Consider the following 20,859-nt stretch of genomic DNA (forward strand, 5'->3'; position numbering starts at 1 on the left):
GACCAGGATGGACAGGATTAGGAATGAGCACATCAGAGGGACAGCTCAGGTCAGCTGTTTTGGGGACAAGGTCAGAGAGGCCAGATTGAGATGGTTTGGACATGTGCAGAGGAGGGATAGTGGTTATATTGGTAGAAGGATGTTGGAGATGGAGCTGCCAGGCAAGAGGTCAAGAGGAAGGCCAAAGAGGAGATATATGGATGTGCTAAAAGAGAACATGAAGTTAACTGGTGTGAGAGTAGAGGATGCTGAAGATAGAGTTAGGTGGAAACAGATGATTCGCTGTGCGACCCCTAATGGAAACAGCTGAAAGAAGAAGAAGAAAGTACCAGACTAAGGGCTAGTGAGGCCATATTTTCAGAATATCCAGAAATGTTTCACAACAGCAGAGTATACTATGGCTTGGCAGCAACTATAGGCAGACATCACAGCAGGATGCACAGTCTCACTGCTAGTGTTTACCATGGCAATGGAGGTTAGTTTTAGGGCATCTAGATGAGTTGCAGGAGGAGCAAGGTTTACATCAGAGCAACAGTTACCACCTATAAGAGCATACATGGATAACATGACAACAATCAATACACCACAGCACCATGTACCCAAAGGCTATTGGACAAGCTGAATGCTAACTTAAAGTGGGCTAGAATGAAGGCGAAGCCAGCGAAATCAAGAAGCATTTCAGTAGTGAAAGGTGTGCCGTCAGATAAAAGGTTTTGTATAAATTATGAAACAATTCCAATAGTGCTAATGATAAAGAGTGTCAGCGAAGCTGTAAATATGGGTCCTAGAGAGAACCAAGAAACAGAGGAAACAGAGGAGGCAGAGAAAACGGCAGAAGGGGCTGGAGGACAGAGAGAAATTATTATTAAAATGCTATGGCAGAATGTTTAGAAAGTTAGGCTTTTAAGGATAATCATAAGATGATTTATGTGTGTTTTGTTTGAAATAATCCGTGAATGTGTAAGAATAAAATGAGAAAGGATTGTACTGAAAAAGATACATTTAGAAGTCTAAAGTACATTTAGAATCTGAATCATATAGAGTGAAAATACAGAATCATGGAGAAAGGGGAAGTAAGACACACATCCCTGAGAAGAGGAACTGCAGAAGTGTGTGTATGTGACACAGAGAAGAGACACACAATCTGTTAAGAAAGTAAATGATGGTTTCAAGCCTAAAAGTAAAAATTTGACTGAGTATGAGGTGCAGATGCTGTGGATCTATACATTGCAGATAGGGAAGGGCCATGGCCAACTACTACACTGAGGATTAGGACACCGCCACATGACAGGCAGTAGCCCCATAGGCCATTTCCCTGGACAGCAGAAGTGGGGGTTCCCACGCAGTTTGGAGGGGGAAGATGCACTGCTTGCATGCGCTCTGGCAGCAGGACCAGGTGGGGTCCACTCACATATGTGGGCCCCGGATTTTTGCAGCAAAAGAAAGAACTTTGCCCTAGGTGTGGGCATGCATCCCTGGACAGAAAAAGGGCTTGTATCCACAATGCTTAAGTGACCTTGTTGTGACTGTGGGTTACTGAGCACAATAAACCATCCAGGCAGGCACTGGGGGTGGTGGCCTGTATGTGGTTTGGGGTTCTATTGTGCCCCGTCTGTGTTCAGTGCAGCTGCCAGCATGGGTTTTTATAATACAAATGGCTCCAGGGAGTCAAACTTCTGTCTCTTCTATTCCACATTCTGTTGGCATAGTTTTATTTGGTTTATAGCCCAAATAATTACCACTGTTGTGATCAAATGCCAATTATGCTGTTTCTCTCTGTTGCAGGGCAAATATATTTCATAGGATTATTCCCTGGTAGAGAACACAAATCTTCTTCCTGTGTGTCGGCAAGTATAGATGTTTTTGGCAGCCAGTTTTAATTTTAGTTTTAGTTTAGTCTTTGTGTGAAGCTGTCATTTTAGTTTTTAATAGTTTTAGTCACGTTCATACTCTTTTTAGTGCAGTCAAGTTTCAGTCAACTAAAAGTCTGAGCATTTTAGACTTATTTTAATCAGAATTATCCATGACTATTTTCATTTAGTTTTAGTCAATGAAAACTGATGAGATTTTAGTCTAGTCAATGAAAATTGTATTTGACTCTTTTTAGTAATGCAATTCTATTTAACCCAGTCAATATAGTATAAATACCTAAGTAGTATAGACTCAAGAATACATCCAATACACATTTTGTTTGATTTTGTGGCTGCATTTCTCCCCATCTTTTTCCACAACACACTCCGTTTTCTTTTCCACTTCTATATAATGAAAGTTTTTCCAAATGTCGTTTCTTCTTTTTCTCTCAAAAACGGCCCCTTTTCTCTGTGTCAGACTTAACTTTGTTTGTTGTCTTCTAAATAATGACGAACATCTAAGGAAGTGACATCGCCTGCGTCTGCGCAGTGCGACCTGATGCAGTCCCAGAAGGGAGACACAGGAAACAGAAATACTGCAAATTAATAATAATAACGCATCTAAACGAGACGTAATAACGTTATAACATTTCGTTTCATCTCATTTTGGTCAATGAAAATGAAGAGACATTTTAGCATAGTTTTAAATTTGCAAACCACAATTAGTCAAATTTTTTTGTCAACAATATTGCATTATACATTTAATTATAGTCATTGTCACACAGCCAGCATTTTCGTTGCGTCTCATCTCGTTTTCGTCACTTGATAAAGGTTCATTGACAACGATATTTAGTGATAATTTTTGTTGACGAGAGAACCAAAAAGCACAAGAAACACAGGCCATAACAGCAGAACTGGCCTCTGAGGATCTGGCATCAGAAGCCTTACAAGAAGGGCTGCAGTAGACTGTTTAAAAAATTGTCTCTTTTCAGTTAGAACAGCAAGAATGTTTACAAGAAACAGCGAGAGAGGCTGGAGGAGAGAAAAAAAATATTAAAATGCTATAGCGGAATGCATAAAGTAAAAAAAGTTAAGATAATCATAAGATGATTTGTGTGTGTGTTTTGTTTGAAATAATCATTAAGTGAATGTGTAAAAATAAAATGTGAAAAGATTGTGTTGAAAAAGGTACATTTAGAAGTCTAAAAGTACATTCAGAATCTAAATCATAGAGTGAAAATGCTGAATCATGGAGAAAGGGGAAGTAGACACATATCCCTGAATAGAGGAACTGCAGTTTTGTGTGCCTATGAAAGGCAGAGAGAGAAAGACACACAGCTTATTAAGAAAGTAAAAATGATGGTTTCAAACCTAAAAGTAAAGATTTGACTGATAATTAATGTTTAATCAATGTCTAATCAATGTTAATCAATGTTTAGTCAAGTATTGTATTCAAAATATAAGGATCCATGTTTTGATTTTAAGGAATTGATAGTTTGTGTAAAATCAGTGTGTAATTCTGATTGTTCTGTTAAAAGCAATGATGGAATTTTTGGTATTTCAGTCAAATGTGAGTTTCTTGTATCTTTATTAAGCATTAAGATGATTTACTTTTCTAAGAAAGGGGAAGTAGAATCCAAAGCTGGATGACAGTGGGGTGGAGGCCAGTTACAGGCAGTAGACTTGAGCTGTGACAGTAAAAAATATGCAATAGTTCTGAAGAATATGACTTTGCACACCAAATAAGGTATTAACTGCAAACTGCGGCATTTGGTTGGATGACAAAGACTGCTGACCAGAAACCTTTAAAAACCCAGGCAAAAAGAGGAACGGAGAGTTCTTTCACGGCTGTGGCCAGAGGCTCAGTCTGGTTGACTGTCTGACTTCCAGGGGACCGAGGACTGCGGAGGGGCAGTCGGGAAGAGCACCCTGCTGGGGGTGCTCCCCCACAGGCATGGCCTGTGAGGGTGAAATGGATGTCGGCATGGGAGAGAAAGCCCCTTTCTGTGGGTGTTCCCCCACAGGCCTGGCCTGTAACGGTGAGATGGATGCCGGCATGGGAGCGAGAGCTCCTTTCTGTGGGTGTTCCCCCTCAAGCTGTTCCAGCCTGTGAGGGAGGAACGGATGTTGGCATGGGAGAGCCCCTTTCTGTGGGTGCTCCCCCACAGGCACCCAGCCTGTGAGGGTGAAACGAATGTCAACTTGGGATGATGGAACTGTGGCAGAGCCTCACGGTTCAGTCCACCCAGCCTGGTGGGGACAAATGGCTTGGAAAAAAGACTGTTTTTAGACATTTTCATGTCTTTATGTTTTTCAGAAGAAAGAAGATTTGGGCCAAATGATGACAGTTGTGTTAGACATTCTCATGTCTTTATGCTTCCTGAGTTACAGGAGATTTGACCAAGAACATGGTTTATCTGAAAATTTCCCATAATTCTCTCTGAGAGTTTAGAAAATTGAACCGGAGGAGAATGAGGTTTTCCTGATCAGTTTTGATTTTTCTATTTATTAGGTTTTTCCTTGTGAAAGCTTGAATCCTGTCCAAAAGGAAAAAGAGAAACAAACAATTGCCCAACCTGCCGCCACCACCCCGCCCAGAGCCAGCTAAGGACTGGTGACCGTGAGCAAACCTTTGACTTTATTCAGATCAAGAACTTAGCTCAACCATAATAATTTTAATCAGTATAATATTTTAGAGTGATGTTTAGAGATAGCATTTGTTAATTATTTAGGTTCAAATGTGTTTATTCGTCATATGCATAGTTAAGAAATGTGTTTCCCTGTACAATGAAATTCTTACTTTGCCATCCACATGAATGCCACACAATACAAATAAAATATAAAGTAGATGAACAATACAAAATCTAAGGCACTTTAAAACAGCAAGTGAAGAAATAAAAAATATATAAAAATATAAAAGGAGAATGTATGCTACATGGGAAGTTGTAAGCCAAATAAGACAATTATTGATGATTTTACGGTTTATATTTTATTGCTCGCTGCTTTGCTGTAACTCTTTTAAACTTCTATATAACATTCCTGAAAAGGTTTAATAGTCTCTGTGGTTATTGAGTCAAGTTTGAGGTAATTGACATTCCTAAGATTTTAGTGGGTTTACAGTTTTAAGTGGTAATGGTTAAAGCTACACATATAAGCACACAGTTCTCAGTGTTTGATTACCCAACTCACAGTGAGTGTTTGATTACCTAATTCCTAGTGAGTGTTTGGGGTTACACAACAATTTACAGTGTTGACAGTAGGCCAAGATTGAACAGCTAAAATCATTTTTAGACAGATACATCAGAAAAGGGTTTATCTAAAATATCCAGTTGTTTACTTGTTACATAATATACACTATTCTTTAAATATCCTATCCTTAATAGTATCTTATGTCAACTAAATACTGTTCAAAACAGATATGGTCTTAAGTGTCCAGTGACACAGCTTTCATTGGTTATTTCAGACTAAATTTAACACTTCCTCAAAGAGCCAGAGTATATTGGTTTATAAAAGTTTCTCAGTACAGTAACATCTGAGGGTTTAAGGAGGTAGCTGCCACAATAACTGCAAGTTGTTGTTATTTGAGAGGTTTTGGGGTCTTATCCTGAATTAGTAACATGAAAGAGGGAGGTCTGCAAGGAACTCTGTTTGCAGGTTTATGGTAGCCAATTACTGAGTGAATATGTCCGTCATACATCCTCAAGCAGTGTTTGGAGCTTTAATATGTTTCAAATATGCCACCTTAGTGTGAGAGGTTAAGCTTTATTCCTATGTCCAGTGGTTAGCATATCATGGCCTTCATACATGTGTTTACTTTCTCATTCCTGCCCCAGACTCCTTTAACCAATGAGAGAAGGGAACAGTCTCGGGTGATTTGTAGTGATGCATTTTTGTTTGCTTGGATTTTTGTGTGTGAAACGAAACCAAGCTAAGGGGAAAACAGACCGAGTTTACAAACTGGTCAGACTACTGCAAACAAACTACGGTTGTGAGTGCCCTAAGTATGCAAAACATTATAAACTTTTTAAAACACTTTTTACAAAATACTCACTTAAAGTCTGAAGTCTAATGCTATTTGATGAAGTACTGGAGTGCACCTATGTTGTAAGTGTGCATGCACACGGTTATGTTGTGACTTATTTTGAGGACTGTGTAAACACTTTTCCTACAGTGGCAACTGTGACTGTAACTTTTGTTGTGACAGAATAACATATTGTCATGATCAGTCATCAATTTTCTCATAAAGCCACAAGAAAACAGATGCTCTCCACTCAAAACTGTTGACTCCCAAAAGTACTGAATGCTCACTGAATTCCTCCGGCTTTATGCTGGTTTACATGTCAACCAGTAACAGTGAACCCATCAGCTGTGTGTGGGTCATGTGCCAAATTTTGGCCAGCCTGCATCTGCTTGCACCATGTAGGCCTACAACCGACCACTCACAGGATGAGTTCTGCTGTTGATTGTTACCTCTAATGTTTGTCTTCACAGCCCCTTATGGAGAATACACCCTAGATTGTCAGTCTGGATGATTGGAATTTCATTGACTTGACTCAGACAGCTCTCATACTATTCTTTGGTGACTCAGATTCACCTGGCTGGTACTCCAACACAGTTTAATGACTCAACTACAACATTGAGGGAGTGTGTGGAGGTCCCTTTGGTTAATGTTAACTTTATCAAGTAATGCTTGTGGTCCCAGGGTATTCAGGATAAGGTCCTATTTTCTTCAACCATTGTTAAAATACAAGCCAACAAAAGTGGCTAGCCAGCATTAGCTAACATGCTTAGAGAATTATTTTGCCTCCAGCTACATTTCACCCATTAGAAAACATCATGTTTACTAACAAAAGGGGGGCCTATACAACCCTAACTTGCATCCTTTGACTAAAGTTCTTATTATTTTAATGTTCCTATTGTTTTTTTAACCTGTTTTGTATTGTGTTGTGTATTTTAATTTTAATGCGCTTGCAGCAAAGCTCACAGTGGTCTAAAGCACTTTGTTAAGCATAAGGAAAAACTGTGGTTAGATATTGATACTGATGTTACAAAATCATAAAAACATTAATTAGGCTTTAATGAGGATTGACTATTAATGGGTAAAATTCATTGTGAGTGAATGTTTTGCAGCCACATTTTACAGGAGACTTGATCAGATACTGATTCATTAAAGTTAATATTCTCCAGTCATGATAATGAAGTATTACATGATAAAACGGTAGCATTATAAAACCATAGAACTTTCCCATTCACTTTCATTTACATAGAGCTATTTGTCCTCTGGGTTCTACTTCCCTTAAATAAAACTTGTCAATATAACACTGTTCAGCAGCAAACTGATATATATCTCACATGTGACAACCTCTCAGCACCTGAATGCACCAGAAAGGTATGTTAGCTCTGTCCTTTTCAAACATGTTTGCATTTGTCAGCTGATATACCATGCAACAATTAGCTAACACAAATACTAAACAAGACATATTCACTCACACATTCTTATGTTATCTTTGCAGTCCAACCTCATAGCCACATCCAACCTGCTTTTTTCCTAATATTATGTCCTACTGTATATTCTGTGCTATATTGTGTGTTTGATTTATCACTTGTTGGGGAACAATCATAAGATTCCATATCAGCCTGACATCTTAGGTTAACCCACCCAGAGCAGCCTCACCAGTTTGTGTTTAGTGTCAGTGAGGTGCGTCTCCTCGTAGCTGTCGTCATGGGCTGTCCAGCTGTACGACACCAGGAAATGGAGGATGGGTGGGTGGTAAGTGACCTCTGGATGGGCCCAGCGGACCACTAGAGCACTGCCGTTCACATGCTGCACCTTCATGTTGATGGGAGCACTGCTGCACACTGGGAAAGAAAAAGAGTAGTGGTGAGAAAAAGGGGATGAGAAAATATATACAGTATATATAAATGAAAGGATAATATTGAAGGATAGAGGAGAAAAATAGAGAATAAAGTAACAAAGGGAGAGAAAAAACAGTTGGAAGGGGAGGAAAATAAAGAAGAGAAAGGGAGTAGATAAGCAAATAGAAAAAAGAAAGGGAAAAAAGTAGAGGAAAATATGTGCAGTAAGAAAGAAATGTAAAGTGAAAAGATGCAGAAAGGAGCAAAAGCAATGAAGGGACAGAGATGAAGATGGACAGTTAGATGAGGAATGACAAAGGAAGGATAAAGCAGAGGAAGGAGGAAATAAAGCATAAGGACAGAAGGTTGAGAAGGAACTGGAGGCAGAAAAAAGATGGAGGGAAAAAGAACAAACCTGATTGGTTGATTGGTTGGGAGGAAAGGAAGGAAAACAGGAAGAAATACAAAAGAGGGATTGGAGGAAGAAAATAATGGAATGGGGGAATTACAGTATAGAAACAAATGACATCAAGGAAGGAAGAACAAGAAAGTGAGAAAAGTGAAAATGGATAAACAGGAAAAGAAAAAAGGAAGGAAAGACATGGAATGGATGTGAAGGAAAAATGATGGAAGCAACAAGAATTAAAGGAAAGAGGGAAAAAAGTCTAAATACATCATCTCAGTATATATTTCAAATACACTCAGCAAGAGGGAGAGAGATGAGTGAGTGTTATGTGACTGTGACTTGTATTCATGATGTGTTATTAATATGGCTGTGAAACACTCTGAGTCATTTAGACACACAGACAGATACACACACATACAGGTTTTGTTTAAAGACTCCAATAAAACACAAGTTAATATACAGTGGCCTTCAGGCAAAATCCAGCCAACCTGCTCTGCTTTCAAATATCTGGCAGCGAGCAATATGAAGGCAAACACAAACACTGTATTTTTTTCTGAGGAATTTAACAGTACACACTCTTACTCTTCTTTCATTCTAATAGGCCCAGCCCTGCATTGGCTGCTGGTGACCACTAGATGGCTATGTTTGAACAGTAAGGACTTCTGCTCAGCTGGGCAACACCATAACTGGAGTATTTGATTTCAGATATTGAACAGGCTATTTTATAATCACTTTTATAATAATTGAATTCTCAAATACAGACTGAGGCCTCTGTTTAATTCACATGTGGAGAGAACCAGATGGAACTAGAGAGAACCTTTAAAGTAGGTTTATATAAGACATAGCCATTTCAATCATGAACATATTTGATTGTGTTTTAGCAAGAAGTCTTTCTGTTTTCAGATTTCCTACCATTTTAATTTGCTGTTAAAGCTATCCATGCAAACTCTATGTTTACGTGAAGGGCTGATAATTTAGCGTGATGCACTGTATCTTTCCACAGACTAATTCCATCAGCACAATATACCCACTGTGAGTTTATCTTCTCTAACAAAAGGAGAAATATTGTTTTAATTCATTATATTATTTCCATTTAGGCTTCCATTATTGCATTTTGCAATAGCTGTCAGGCTACTCTAACTAAACATATAACTTCCTTAAAGACTTTTCACACCAAAAACCTTACAAATGGTCAAATTGCATTATTGCTAATAGGCTTTTAATGTGAAACATTTGCAGGCCTCTACTCCTGCCCCACTAATGCCCTCTGGCATTATCTTAGTCCTGGATATTATTTGAATACCAGTTTGTATATGAAAATATTCAATATTATTATTTTCCCTTTTTTGTCATTTTATATTTTTTCATGGTTTTTGGCTGTGCCCCCTAATTTCACTAAATGGGAATCTCAATGCTATAGTATACACTGACAGTTCAGACAATACAAATATGTATGTGGCAGCAGTTTGGGGAAGACCCTTTCCTGTTTCAGTGATTCCATGCACAGAGCCAGCTACTGTATATTAAAAAAAAGGTTTTCCCTGTTTGGTGTGGAAGAACATGACTGGCCTGCACAGAGCCTTGACTGCAACTCCAACACATTTGGGATGAACTGAAATGCTGACTGTAAGTCAGGCCTTATCACCCAACATCAGGAACGGCACTCAGTAATGCTCTTGTGGCTCAATGGGAACAAGTAGAAAGCCTTCAGAGAAGAGTGGATGCACTAATAGTAGCATAGTACTGCTACAGAATCACATATGGGTGGAAGGTTTGGTGTGCACAGTCTGGCCAGTATATCTGCAGTATGTTAAGCAGTAATTTGTTACACTACTTACTGTTGAGAAAGAGAGTAGGGTGTTACGATCCTACAATGCCCACAATGATTATTCCAAACACTATATCATATTATGCAAATATGTAAGGTAATTCAATGATGAGCATGGGTTGATTTAGAATAGAGCTTATGTGCTTGGTAGAACCAAATTGATTAGCTTGCTCAGAATGAGCTACAGTGTAGTTTTTTCTATTCATAACCTGCAGTCGAGCCCCATGTGGCTTAGCATTACTAAAGCCATTAGTCACATACACACAGAAGCACACACATTCACACAGCAGAACACACCCATTCACAATACACTGACTTCATTTGGAAATCAAATGGCAAATGACCTCTATGCAGGGAAAGGGTACTTAACAGATTATATCAACCTGGACCAGTCAGCCATGCCCTGTGTGTAGGTGTAGGTGTGTGTGTGTGTGTGTGTGTGTGTGTGTGTGTGTGTATGTCTGTATGTTATTGTGTGGAGAAATTTTGTTCACTACCACATTGAAGGGGACCAGTCAACTTCAAAGGGCTGTTTGAAGGTTAAGTCTTGTACCCTAAGACTAAAACTAAATCGAATTCAGGTGTCAAAATTAACATTGATGCAAATTGCATTCCCTTTTAACAACACAAAAACTGTTACATCCATTCATCCATGAGTTATCTCACTTGTCTTGTGAAAGATGGCTGGAGCCAATATCCCAGCTGACATTGGGTGAGAAGCGGGCTAAACCCTGGACAGGTCACCAGTCTATCACAGGGCTGACACTTACAGACAGACAATGACACTTACAGACAGACAACCACACTCACTCCTACAGACAAGACAATTTAGAGTCACCAATCAACCTAAGCTGCATGTCTTTGGACTGTGGGAGGAAGCCGGAATACCCAGAGAGAACCCACACAGGCACAGGGACTCCACACAGAAGGTACCAGGTCGGCCGGGACTCGAACCCAGAACCTTCTTGCTGTGAGGCAACAGTGCGCCCATATTATATTATATGATATTATAATATTGGAACATTAACATTGTATACAGGGTATTTGACCTCACATTGTTAGGTGTTCGGCTGAGAGATGCTCCCCTCCCCGACCTGACAATTAGGACAAACAACCAGGTGCGTTCGCCGGCACAGGCGCATGCAATTACCACTACGGATCTTAACCAGAGCTCTGGTGTCTCGCACTTGCCAGTTCATTAGTTATGTACGTGACATAACTAATAGGGGCAGCTGTGACTCAGGAGGTAGAGCGGGTTTTTTCCTAACCGGAGGATTAGCGGTTCAATTCCCAGCTTGTCCAGTCAACATGTCGAAGTGTCCTCCAGCAAGATACTGAACCCCCAGTTGCTCCCGGTGATGTCACCGATGTGAGTGCTTGGGAGTGTGAATGGGTGAATGGCCGAATAGTGTGAAAGCACTTTGAGTGTGCTGTAAAGCGTAGAAAAGCACTATACAAGTATAAGACCATTTACATACTTGTGCTTATTGGCTTACACTACTACCTACCTGCTGTCCTGTGTTTTCCTGGCTCCCAGCTCTTGTGTTCTGGACCTGCACCCTCCTGCCTGCCCCTCTGGACCCTGCACTCCGAGACATGCGTCCCCGGATCCTCCGCTCCTCACCAGCGAGCATCACACCACCGAGCTGCCTTCACCCTCTCCTAGTCCTCAGCCTTCACCCCCACACCACGTCCTGAGCTTCTGAACTATCACCTTATTCATTAAAAGAAACTGAAAGTAAAGGTCTGTCTAACGTCTGTCTGTTACACTGCCTCTGGGATCATCCGCACCTCGAAAGCCGACTGGCTTAACACACATAGAGCTTCAACACAGAGTAGCTACTATATATGTGTTTATGCATTATTTTTATTATTACAAGAAAAAAGAACCACATAGAAACACTAAGGCTGTCAGAGGTTAGAAAACAGCACAGGAAAGCGGAACAGAAATGAAGGAGAAACAATCTTTAGAGTCACTCTGAGATATTTAAAAAAAGACTTTGCATTTTCAACTCGGAAGTAAATAAGGCTAGGCAAGCCTTTTTCCCTAGCATCATCATCATCATATCAATAATTCTTGGGTTTTACTTGCCACTGTTGAAGGGCTAACTATTCCTCCAACACAGTTAGTCCCTGATTTCAAAATAAGTGTGATGAATTAGATTTTTTTTTTGGTGAAAAAATCAAAAATATCAGACTGGTCCTAAATGACAAGCAACCAGACCACTGCTGCAGCCATATAGCAACACTCTGGTTAGACTATCAGTATTCAATGCTATCAGCACTAAAACTCTGGGGATGTAATTAAGAACCATTGGGGCAAAACCAAAAACGTAAAGTTGCTTTTAGATATGATGCTGCACACAGATTAAAACAACTTCCCGATGACCTGAAATGTGCCCCAGCTCTGCTACTTTCAAGTCTCAACTGAAAACTCTTCTATTGTATTTTTCTGTGCCTTTGTTTGCCTGGTTTACAGTGGTGTGAAAAAGTGTTTGCCCCCTTACTGATTTCTTATCTTTTTGCATGTTTGTCACACTGTAATGTTTCAGATCGTCAAACAAATTTATATATTAGTCAAAGATAACACAAGTAAACACATCATGCAGTTTTTAAATGAAGGTTTTTATTATTAAGGGAAAACAAAATCCAAAACTATATAGCCCTGTGTGAACAAGTGTTTGCCCCCCTGTCAAAACACTGGTTTATCGCCCCTCAGTTCAATTTCTCTAGCCACACCCAGGCCTGATTACTGCCACACCTGTTCGCAATCAAGAAATCACTTAAATAGGACCTGCCTGACAAAGTGAAGTAGACCAAAAGATCATCAAAAGCTAGACATCATGCCGAGATCCAAAGAAATTCAAAAACAAATGAGAAAGACAATAATGGAGCTCTATCAGTCCGGAAAAGGTTATAAAGCCATTTCTAAAGCTTTGGGACGGCAGCGAACCACAGTGAGAGCCATTATCCACAAATGGCGAAAACATGGAACAGTGGAGAACCTTCCCAGGAGTGGCCGGCAGACCAAAATTACCCCAAGAGCGCAGCGACAACTCATCCAAGAGGTCACAAAAGACCCCACAACAACATCCAAAGAACTGCAGGCCTCACTTGCCTCAGTTAAGGTGAGTGTTCATGACTCCACCATAAGAAAGAGACTGGGCAAAAATGGTTTGCATGGCAGAGTTCCAAGACGAAAACCACTGCTGAGCAAAAAGAACATAAAGGCTCGTCTCAGTTTTGCCAGAAAACATCTTGATGATCCCCAAGACTTTTGGGATAATACTCTGTGGACAGACGAGACAAAAGTTGAACTTTTTGGAAGGTGTGTGTCCCATTATGTGTGGCGTAAAAGTAACACCGCATTTCAGAAAAAGAACATCATACCAACAGTAAAATATGGTGGTGGTAGTGTGATGGTCTGGGGCTGTTTTGCTGCTTCAGGCCCTGGAAGACTTGCTGTGATAAATGGAACCATGAATTCTGCTGTGTACCAAAATATCCTGAAGGAGAATGTCCGGCCATCCGTTTGTGACCTCAAGCTGAAGCGAACTTGGGTTCTGCAGCAGGACAATGATCCAAAGCACACCAGCAAGTCCACTTCTGAATGGCTGAAGAAAAACAAAATGAAGACTTTGGAGTGGCCTAGTCAAAGTCCTGACCTGAATCCAATTGAGATGCTGTGGCATGACCTTAAAAAGGCAGTTCATGCCCGAAAACCCTCCAATGTGGCTGACTTACAACAATTCTGCAAAGATGAGTGGGCCAAAATTCCTCCACAGCGCTGTAAAAGACTCATGGCAAGTTATCGAAAACGCTTGATTGCAGTTGTTGCTGCTAAGGGTGGCCCAACCAGTTATTAGGTTTAGGGGGCAAACACTTATTCACACAGGGCTTTGTAGTTTTGGATTTTGTTTTCCCTTAATAATAAAAACCTTCATTTAAAAACTGCATGATGTGTTTACTTGTGTTATCGTTGACTAATATTTAAATTTGTTTGATGATCTGAAACATTACAGTATGACAAACATGCAAAAAGATAAGAAATCAGTAAGGGGGCAAACACGTTTTCACACCACTGTAAGTTTAAGGAAGGGTGGGAAAGTTTAACGAGAACTCTGTTGCTGGAATGTGAAAACAATGACTGCAGGTAGAAACATGATCAGGGAAACTCTACCTTTGTCATCAAAACACCTGCTATAACATGAGGTCATGTATTTTGAAGCAGTTTACTGCATGATTATCTAAAATATTTTTGGGATCAGAGATCTCAGCTTGGCTGAAAGAAACAGAGAGGGATATGGAGTTTTGTTGTCAACACTTCAAAATTCCATCAGTGTGGAAAAGACACATCTCCCACTGTACACTGAAGGTTTCAGTTTGGATCTGACCTACTGATTATGTGTATCTTTGTCCTGCTACGTTGTTTTTGTCATGTCAGATCAATGTGGCTCCCATTAACTTTAGTCTCCACATTGCTATTTCCATTTACACCCACTGTCTGTCATCTGCTAACACATTTGAACATGGAAGCCTGTGAGCACTCCTCTTACAGCAAATGATTAAACCCAATCAAACCCTCGTTCTGGGAGGATGACACCATGGGGGGAAATGTTAATATGGGTTATATTAGTAAAGCTGTGGGTAGTTTTGAACCTATAAATCTGAATTCAGGAAGGACAGACAGTGATGGGTTGTTCTAAGGGAGGGTTCTGCAGGCAATCTTGTGTTGACCTATCAATACATGTTTGGGAGGTGCTGCCCAGCAAAATTTCTCCTGCTGATTTTTATGTTTTTGTACTCATGTCTAACTACAGTGAGCAGAAAGGAAAGCAAAGACTTAATTTAAAGTCGGATCATCTGCTGGCCACATCTTACCACACTTTTCAATATTTAGTAGCTATATATGATGTAATTTTGTTATGTTTTATGAGGCATAAGCATTTGAATGCAGCTTTGATAAATGTGCATCTAGAGAGCTGAAATCATGTTTTTTAAAGGTAAAATATATTTCTTAGTTTTAGTCATATTCCAAAAGAAATTGGGCGTTGGGGTGTGTCAGTCTCTGTTTGTTTGGCTGTGTTCCATTTGGCTATGTTAGAATGTTGCTTGTTACATAGCAGCAAGGGTGTGGAAACTCTCCTGAATGGAGCAGGCAGCAGAAGGTACCGATAGGAGATTGATCTTCATCATCTGATAATGTTAAAATAGGCTGTACTTTCATATTAAGGGAACATGATGTCTCTCCTTTTGAACACAAAGAGAACAGTCTACATCACTGATGGAGATACTACCCCAAATACCAGGGCACCATATTAATATCAGGTGTGATTTTATCAGTTTTTCATGTTATTCAACCATGATTTTACACAATCTAGGTCAAAGAATGAACTGTCAAGTTCAGCAAGATTCAGATTTCCTATCTGCAGAGGTTCTGATTCATAATCAAATGTTGTGGGCTAGGATATGGTGCTCACATTTTCTGACCGAAAAGATGCTGCTCTTCACCGTTCAGTTAGATTCCACATGATATTTTGTTGATGTGTCACAGTTTATCCGGTAGCTTCAGGTAGGCACAAGCAACATGCACCATTTCATGTGCTGGATTTAAATGGAACAGAAGCCACACCCATCTGGCACAAACTGGTATCTTTGGTACCATGCCAGTTGGTACCATGCCACCAACTTCTAGTGTTTTTAAAATGATAAAGTTCCAAACCATATGCCTTCGCCAGACACTGCATGTTAATTTCTGTCTCCATGGTTGGTGGCAGTAATGTGCCATTTCCTTGTTTGACAACTGCCGTAAAACATCAAGAAGAAGACCATGAAGACGGCAGATGGGCTACAATACAACAAATGTTGCCATGTTGCCATGTTGCAATTTTACAGTTGTTATTACAGTGGATCAATGTAGCTATTGTACACTATGCTGTGAGATCGGGCTCCGTGCTGACAATGGCTGCAGCCAGAGGCATTATGTTTTTGGGTTCCATTTGACCCATTCTTGTGAACATGATATCTCAGGACCGCCTTGAGGGAATATCTTCAAATTTGGCACAAGTATTCACTTGGACACAGGGATGAAACTGATTAGAGTTTAGTGGCCAAAGGTCAAGGTCACTGTTACCTCGTGTTTGGCTCATTCTTGTGAATGTAATATGTCAGGAACACCTTAAGTGAGTTTTTTTTTTTTTTCAAATTTGGCACAAATGTCCACATCTCACATATAAACTGATTAGATTTTGGTGGTCAAAGGTCAAGGTCAATGACCTCACATCTGTGCTATTCCTGTGAGGTTGACTGGCTAGCGGAGGCATACCATTGCAAAGCAGTCATTCTAGTTTAACTCATTGTTTTGGTTTTCTGCTCTGTTTAGGTTCACTGTCACTGCTTATCTTCATTTGTAGCAGACAGCTGTTTTTCAAGTATAGCACTGAATGCTAGAAGTGGACATCTGGTTCTGTGATTTACTATGTTTTTATATCAGCCCTTTCATACAACTATATCAAATTATACATCTTGTATATTTTACATGTGAAAAGTTATCAGCCATCTGTCTTGCTGTCACTTCTCTCTTTGTCTCTGTTTTTTATACTGTGCCACCAGCCCAGTTTGGCCCATCAAGAAATTCCCAATAGTCACTCTGCCATTGTCAGTCATAACTTGACGGTGATAAGCCATTTTCAGCAACAACTCCTGATTACCTCTTTTGTTCATGATGGACATGATTCATAGTTACTACTAAAGCAACTAACAGGCTTTGTCATTTTAATGTTAACGTTAATGTTGTCTCATTTTTCAGACATTTGTCATTTTGCCAGACACAGATGTCTTTTATGTAAATGTTCGTGGTGATATTATTCAGATATGACAGCATTTTTACAGACAGTGACACAATTAAAATGAAATATTTGGCAGCTGAGTTGCATGAGAGGGAGTGGTAGCACCAATGAAAGGTTTTAAAGGAAAATGATGATGCTTTATTCCAGGCAGTGTTCAGAAGGTTACTTTTGAAATGCATGGGTGGTATCATAGTTAGGAAACATTTGGAACCACAACAAAAACCTTACAGAATTTGTCTCCATCTAAAAGAAAATGTATTGGTTTGAACTTCTATATGTGAAAAAATGTCAAATAAGTAGCATGTACATTAAGTGCATGATATGGACCCATAGGGAATGTTAAATAAATAAATCTTTCCATCTCCAACAATATTATCTCTGTTTTCACGTGGTAAAGTTATACCTTCACCACAAATGCACAGCCCAAATGGAAAGCTGACTGTCACAATTCGGTTCTGCTGTTTCCTGTCAGGCTTTTATTTTGATTCTACTTCCTGTTTTGTTTCACCATAGCTTAGGTCTTTTTACTTTCTTCCTTACTAGGATTAGTTTCACCTGCTGCTTATTACCTGCACCTGTGTTCACCTCTATTTAGGCAGTGTCCTCCCACAAGGATGCTGCCAGATTGTTCTAGACCCCCAGCTCTGGCTCTCCCGCATTTATACCTTGCCTGATTCTCTGTTTCTCTGTTTCTGACCTTGGACCATGTTTTGCCTATGCCCCTCCAGTTTCTGATTGCCTGCAGTGTACTGACCTTCTGAGCTATTCCCCTTGACTTCTAGAGTTTGGATCTCCTGGTTATACCTGTCTACTGGCGCTGACCCTGGACTGTCTTATCGACCTGATTGTGTATCCCGGACTGTGTATTGTTTGTCTAGTTGCTACAAGTAAAAAACCTTCAGCTATATCAGTTCGTCTGGTTTTATAATCGAGTTCACCACACCACAAACACCATTTGGCGTTCATACACGCCGATTCTGACAGCTGACAGGAGTCATATGTTTTATATGTTTAAAATATTTAAGAAAAACAGTATTAAATGATGACCTCACCTGTCACAGCTGAGCTGCTGCACCATCTGGAAGCCATAAAACATCATAGAAGGGTACTGCAGGTCAAAATAATGAACTGACACAATTCCCTTTTAAATTAATAAATAAAAACTACAAGGAAAGACATTAGGAACAAAGCACTTCAACGCTAACTGTGTCATTCCTTTGACACACTGCCAGTGAAGAAGAGAAAATGAATGTTAGCTGGCATCTTGGTGTTGAATTGTTTTGGCCAGGCATGATAGACTCAGGTTGCTTTGAGCAGTGTGAGTTGATTTGACTGACAGGGCTGACTTACAACCATTCTGCCAAGATGAGTGGGCCAAAATTCCTCCACAGCGCTGTGGAAGACTCATGGCAAGTTATCGAAAACGCTTGATTGCAGTTGTTGCTGCTAAGGGTGGCCCAACCAGTTATTAGGTTTAGGGGGCAAACACTTGTTCACACAGGGCTCTATAGTTTTGGATTTTGTTTTCCCTTAATAATAAAAACCTTCATTTAAAACCTGCATGATGTGTTTACTTGTGTTATCTTTGACTAATATATAAATTTGTTTGACGATCTGAAACATTACAGTGTGACAAACATGCAAAAAGATAAGAAATCAGTAAGGGGGCAAACACTTTTTCACACCACTGTACATGCTGTACCTTCTGCATTGTAACTGCTAGATAATAATGTTTTAGAGCTTTTACTTTGTTTCTATTTTCATTTTATGTATTGTTTCATTTTAATATTTTCACTTAAGCTTGTCAAATGATTTTAATCTGGTTTTAGTGCTTATTCTTCTTAATCTTGTTACTTTTTGCCTCTGTAAAGTACTTTGAATTGCCTCTGTGTATGAAATGTGCTATATAAATTAAGCTGCCCTTTCTATTTTGTAGATTTCTACAACTCTAAACAGGTGAGCTTACAAAACAAGCTCTTATATTCCTTGTGTGGAACACAACTGACAGGGTTTTGTAGCCTCGCCTGTCTGGCAAGGTGATGAAGGGATCCTGTTAAAGGTTTTCATCAAAGATAAGCGGCCCATCTCTCTCTCTCTCTCTCACACACACACACACACACACACACACACACACACATTCCTGTATGAGCAGCGAGGTGAGGTCCAGTTTACACATACAGGGGAGAGGTCTGAATAGCAGTCAGTAATGGAGTCTAGGGTCCAGTCACACAAAACAGAAAATGGGTAACACAAGTAAAACCCACAGAGGGTATCTCTCTCACTCTCACTCTCTCATACAGTAACTCTCTGAGAGGCTAATTGGAGAAGAAATGGACATATTTGGCCCTACACCATGTTGACCACAGCTAATAGATGAATAGTCTTGATTGTGGTTCGGTCTGTGGGGTTTGCACTGTGGGGATTAGGTAAGACTTCAGACAGAGTACTTTGCTTTGCTGTTTCAGACATGTGCCAATACTATTTACGTGTATAGCAAGGGCTAGTGACAAATCCTATTTCATACAGTTATTAGTAAGTTAATCATTTGTGAAGTTGATGAGCACACGTTTAGTATCAATGCACAGGTGGGAAGGACTTGCTACTTCAGATTTTTTTTCTCATTCCTCACGACCCACTGAAGTTAAGCAGTGGGCATCAATAGTGGAAATTATTGAATAAAAGGCCATTAAAAACTAGAAAAATGTATTTTCTGTCGAAAATGCAGTGGATGCTGTAATGCTGAAGTATGGCCCTGAAAATGCTGAAATGTCTGAAATCAATTGCTGAAACAGCTGAAGGATGAGAAGAAATGACTGATGTTTTTTTTTACTGAAATAGCTAAAGGATGAGATGCAATGCTGAACAACTGTGGAAGTTGAAAAAATGTTGAAAAAGTTGAAAAGTCCTCCAGGCCTCACAAAGTAAAGACAACAAACAGGTGTGTGTGTGTATGTGTGTGTGAGAAAGAGAGTAGTCCTACACCATGAGGACTACTAGGGTGTGGATATTGAAATGAGACATAAAAATGTAAACAGCAATTATGCAAAAAACCGTAAGACATCAAAAAGCTGTTTACATTGTGAATAGCTGAAGAGTTGCTGAATAGTTAACAGCTGAAATTGTGTTTCTAGCTGAAAGTATGCTGAAGAAATTAAGTGCCAAAAAAACATATGGAAAAACAAGAATAACTATAGAAATGCATTTTTTGAAGAAAATGTGTATGGATGCTGAGTGCTGAAAGATCGCCCTGAAAATGCGGAACATTTTGACACCTGAATGGTTTTGCTAGCTGAAAGTATGCTGAAGAAATTAAGTGCCAAAAAAACATATGGAAAAACAAGAATAACTATAGAAATGCATTTTTTGAAGAAAATGTGTATGGATGCTGAGTGCTGAAAGATCGCCCTGAAAATGCGGAACATTTTGACACCTGAATGGTTTTGCTAGCTGAAAGTATGCTGAAGTAGAATTTTCCCATTTATTTGAATGGTGCAAGATTTTCAAAATAAAGCTAAATATTTCAAAAGTATGAAGTTTAGAAAAACTCTGAAGAGAAGCATGAATGTCCTTGAGGAACTGAACATTTTGATAACTGAAAGTATGCTGAAGTAGAATTTTCCCATTCATTTGAATGGGTCAAGAAATTGCTGAAAAGCACTAAATAGTTTAAAAAGTATAAAGATTATAAAAAATAAAAATACAAGCAGAAATGTCCTTAACCCTTGTGTGGCGTTCAATTTTTGGACTGGAGGTGTGTGCTCCTCCCTGGGTAAAGTGTAGCAGAGGCTGGGGGGGGAGTGAGGGCCCAGGGATGATAAGAGCCTGGCCGGAGATGTGTGGTTCACCGGGGGAGCTAGCTGGTTCCTTTCCCCCCACTATGGAGCTCCATTTCTGCGGTACTCCCTGGTGATAACGAAGCATAGAGTCCCAGGGGCTTTGATTCAGACTATTTATATGTAAATATAATGTATAGTCCACGTAGGTTCAGGTCAACAGCGTTTTTTCTTTTGTCAGTTTTCTTTTAGTAAAAATCTAAAAAAAAAAAAAACGGTCCAATTTTACCTGGGCCCA

At 39.7% G+C, this 20,859-nt stretch overlaps 1 protein-coding gene across 1 annotated transcript in view; it reads right to left on the minus strand.

The window, feature by feature from the left end:
- LOC109973944 (receptor-type tyrosine-protein phosphatase gamma-like) overlaps positions 1-20,859 on the minus strand; it is a gene marked incomplete at its 5' end in the record, with an annotated part of 164,458 nt that overhangs the window by 85,798 nt on the left and 57,801 nt on the right. Inside the window, 1 exon segment of the mRNA XM_020623850.1 lies at positions 7,525-7,709. Coding sequence (XP_020479506.1) covers positions 7,525-7,709 — 185 coding nt within the window.

Source organism: Monopterus albus, unplaced genomic scaffold (assembly GCF_001952655.1).
Source record: "Monopterus albus unplaced genomic scaffold, M_albus_1.0 scaffold312.1, whole genome shotgun sequence".
Classification (NCBI taxonomy): Eukaryota; Metazoa; Chordata; class Actinopteri; order Synbranchiformes; family Synbranchidae; genus Monopterus; species Monopterus albus.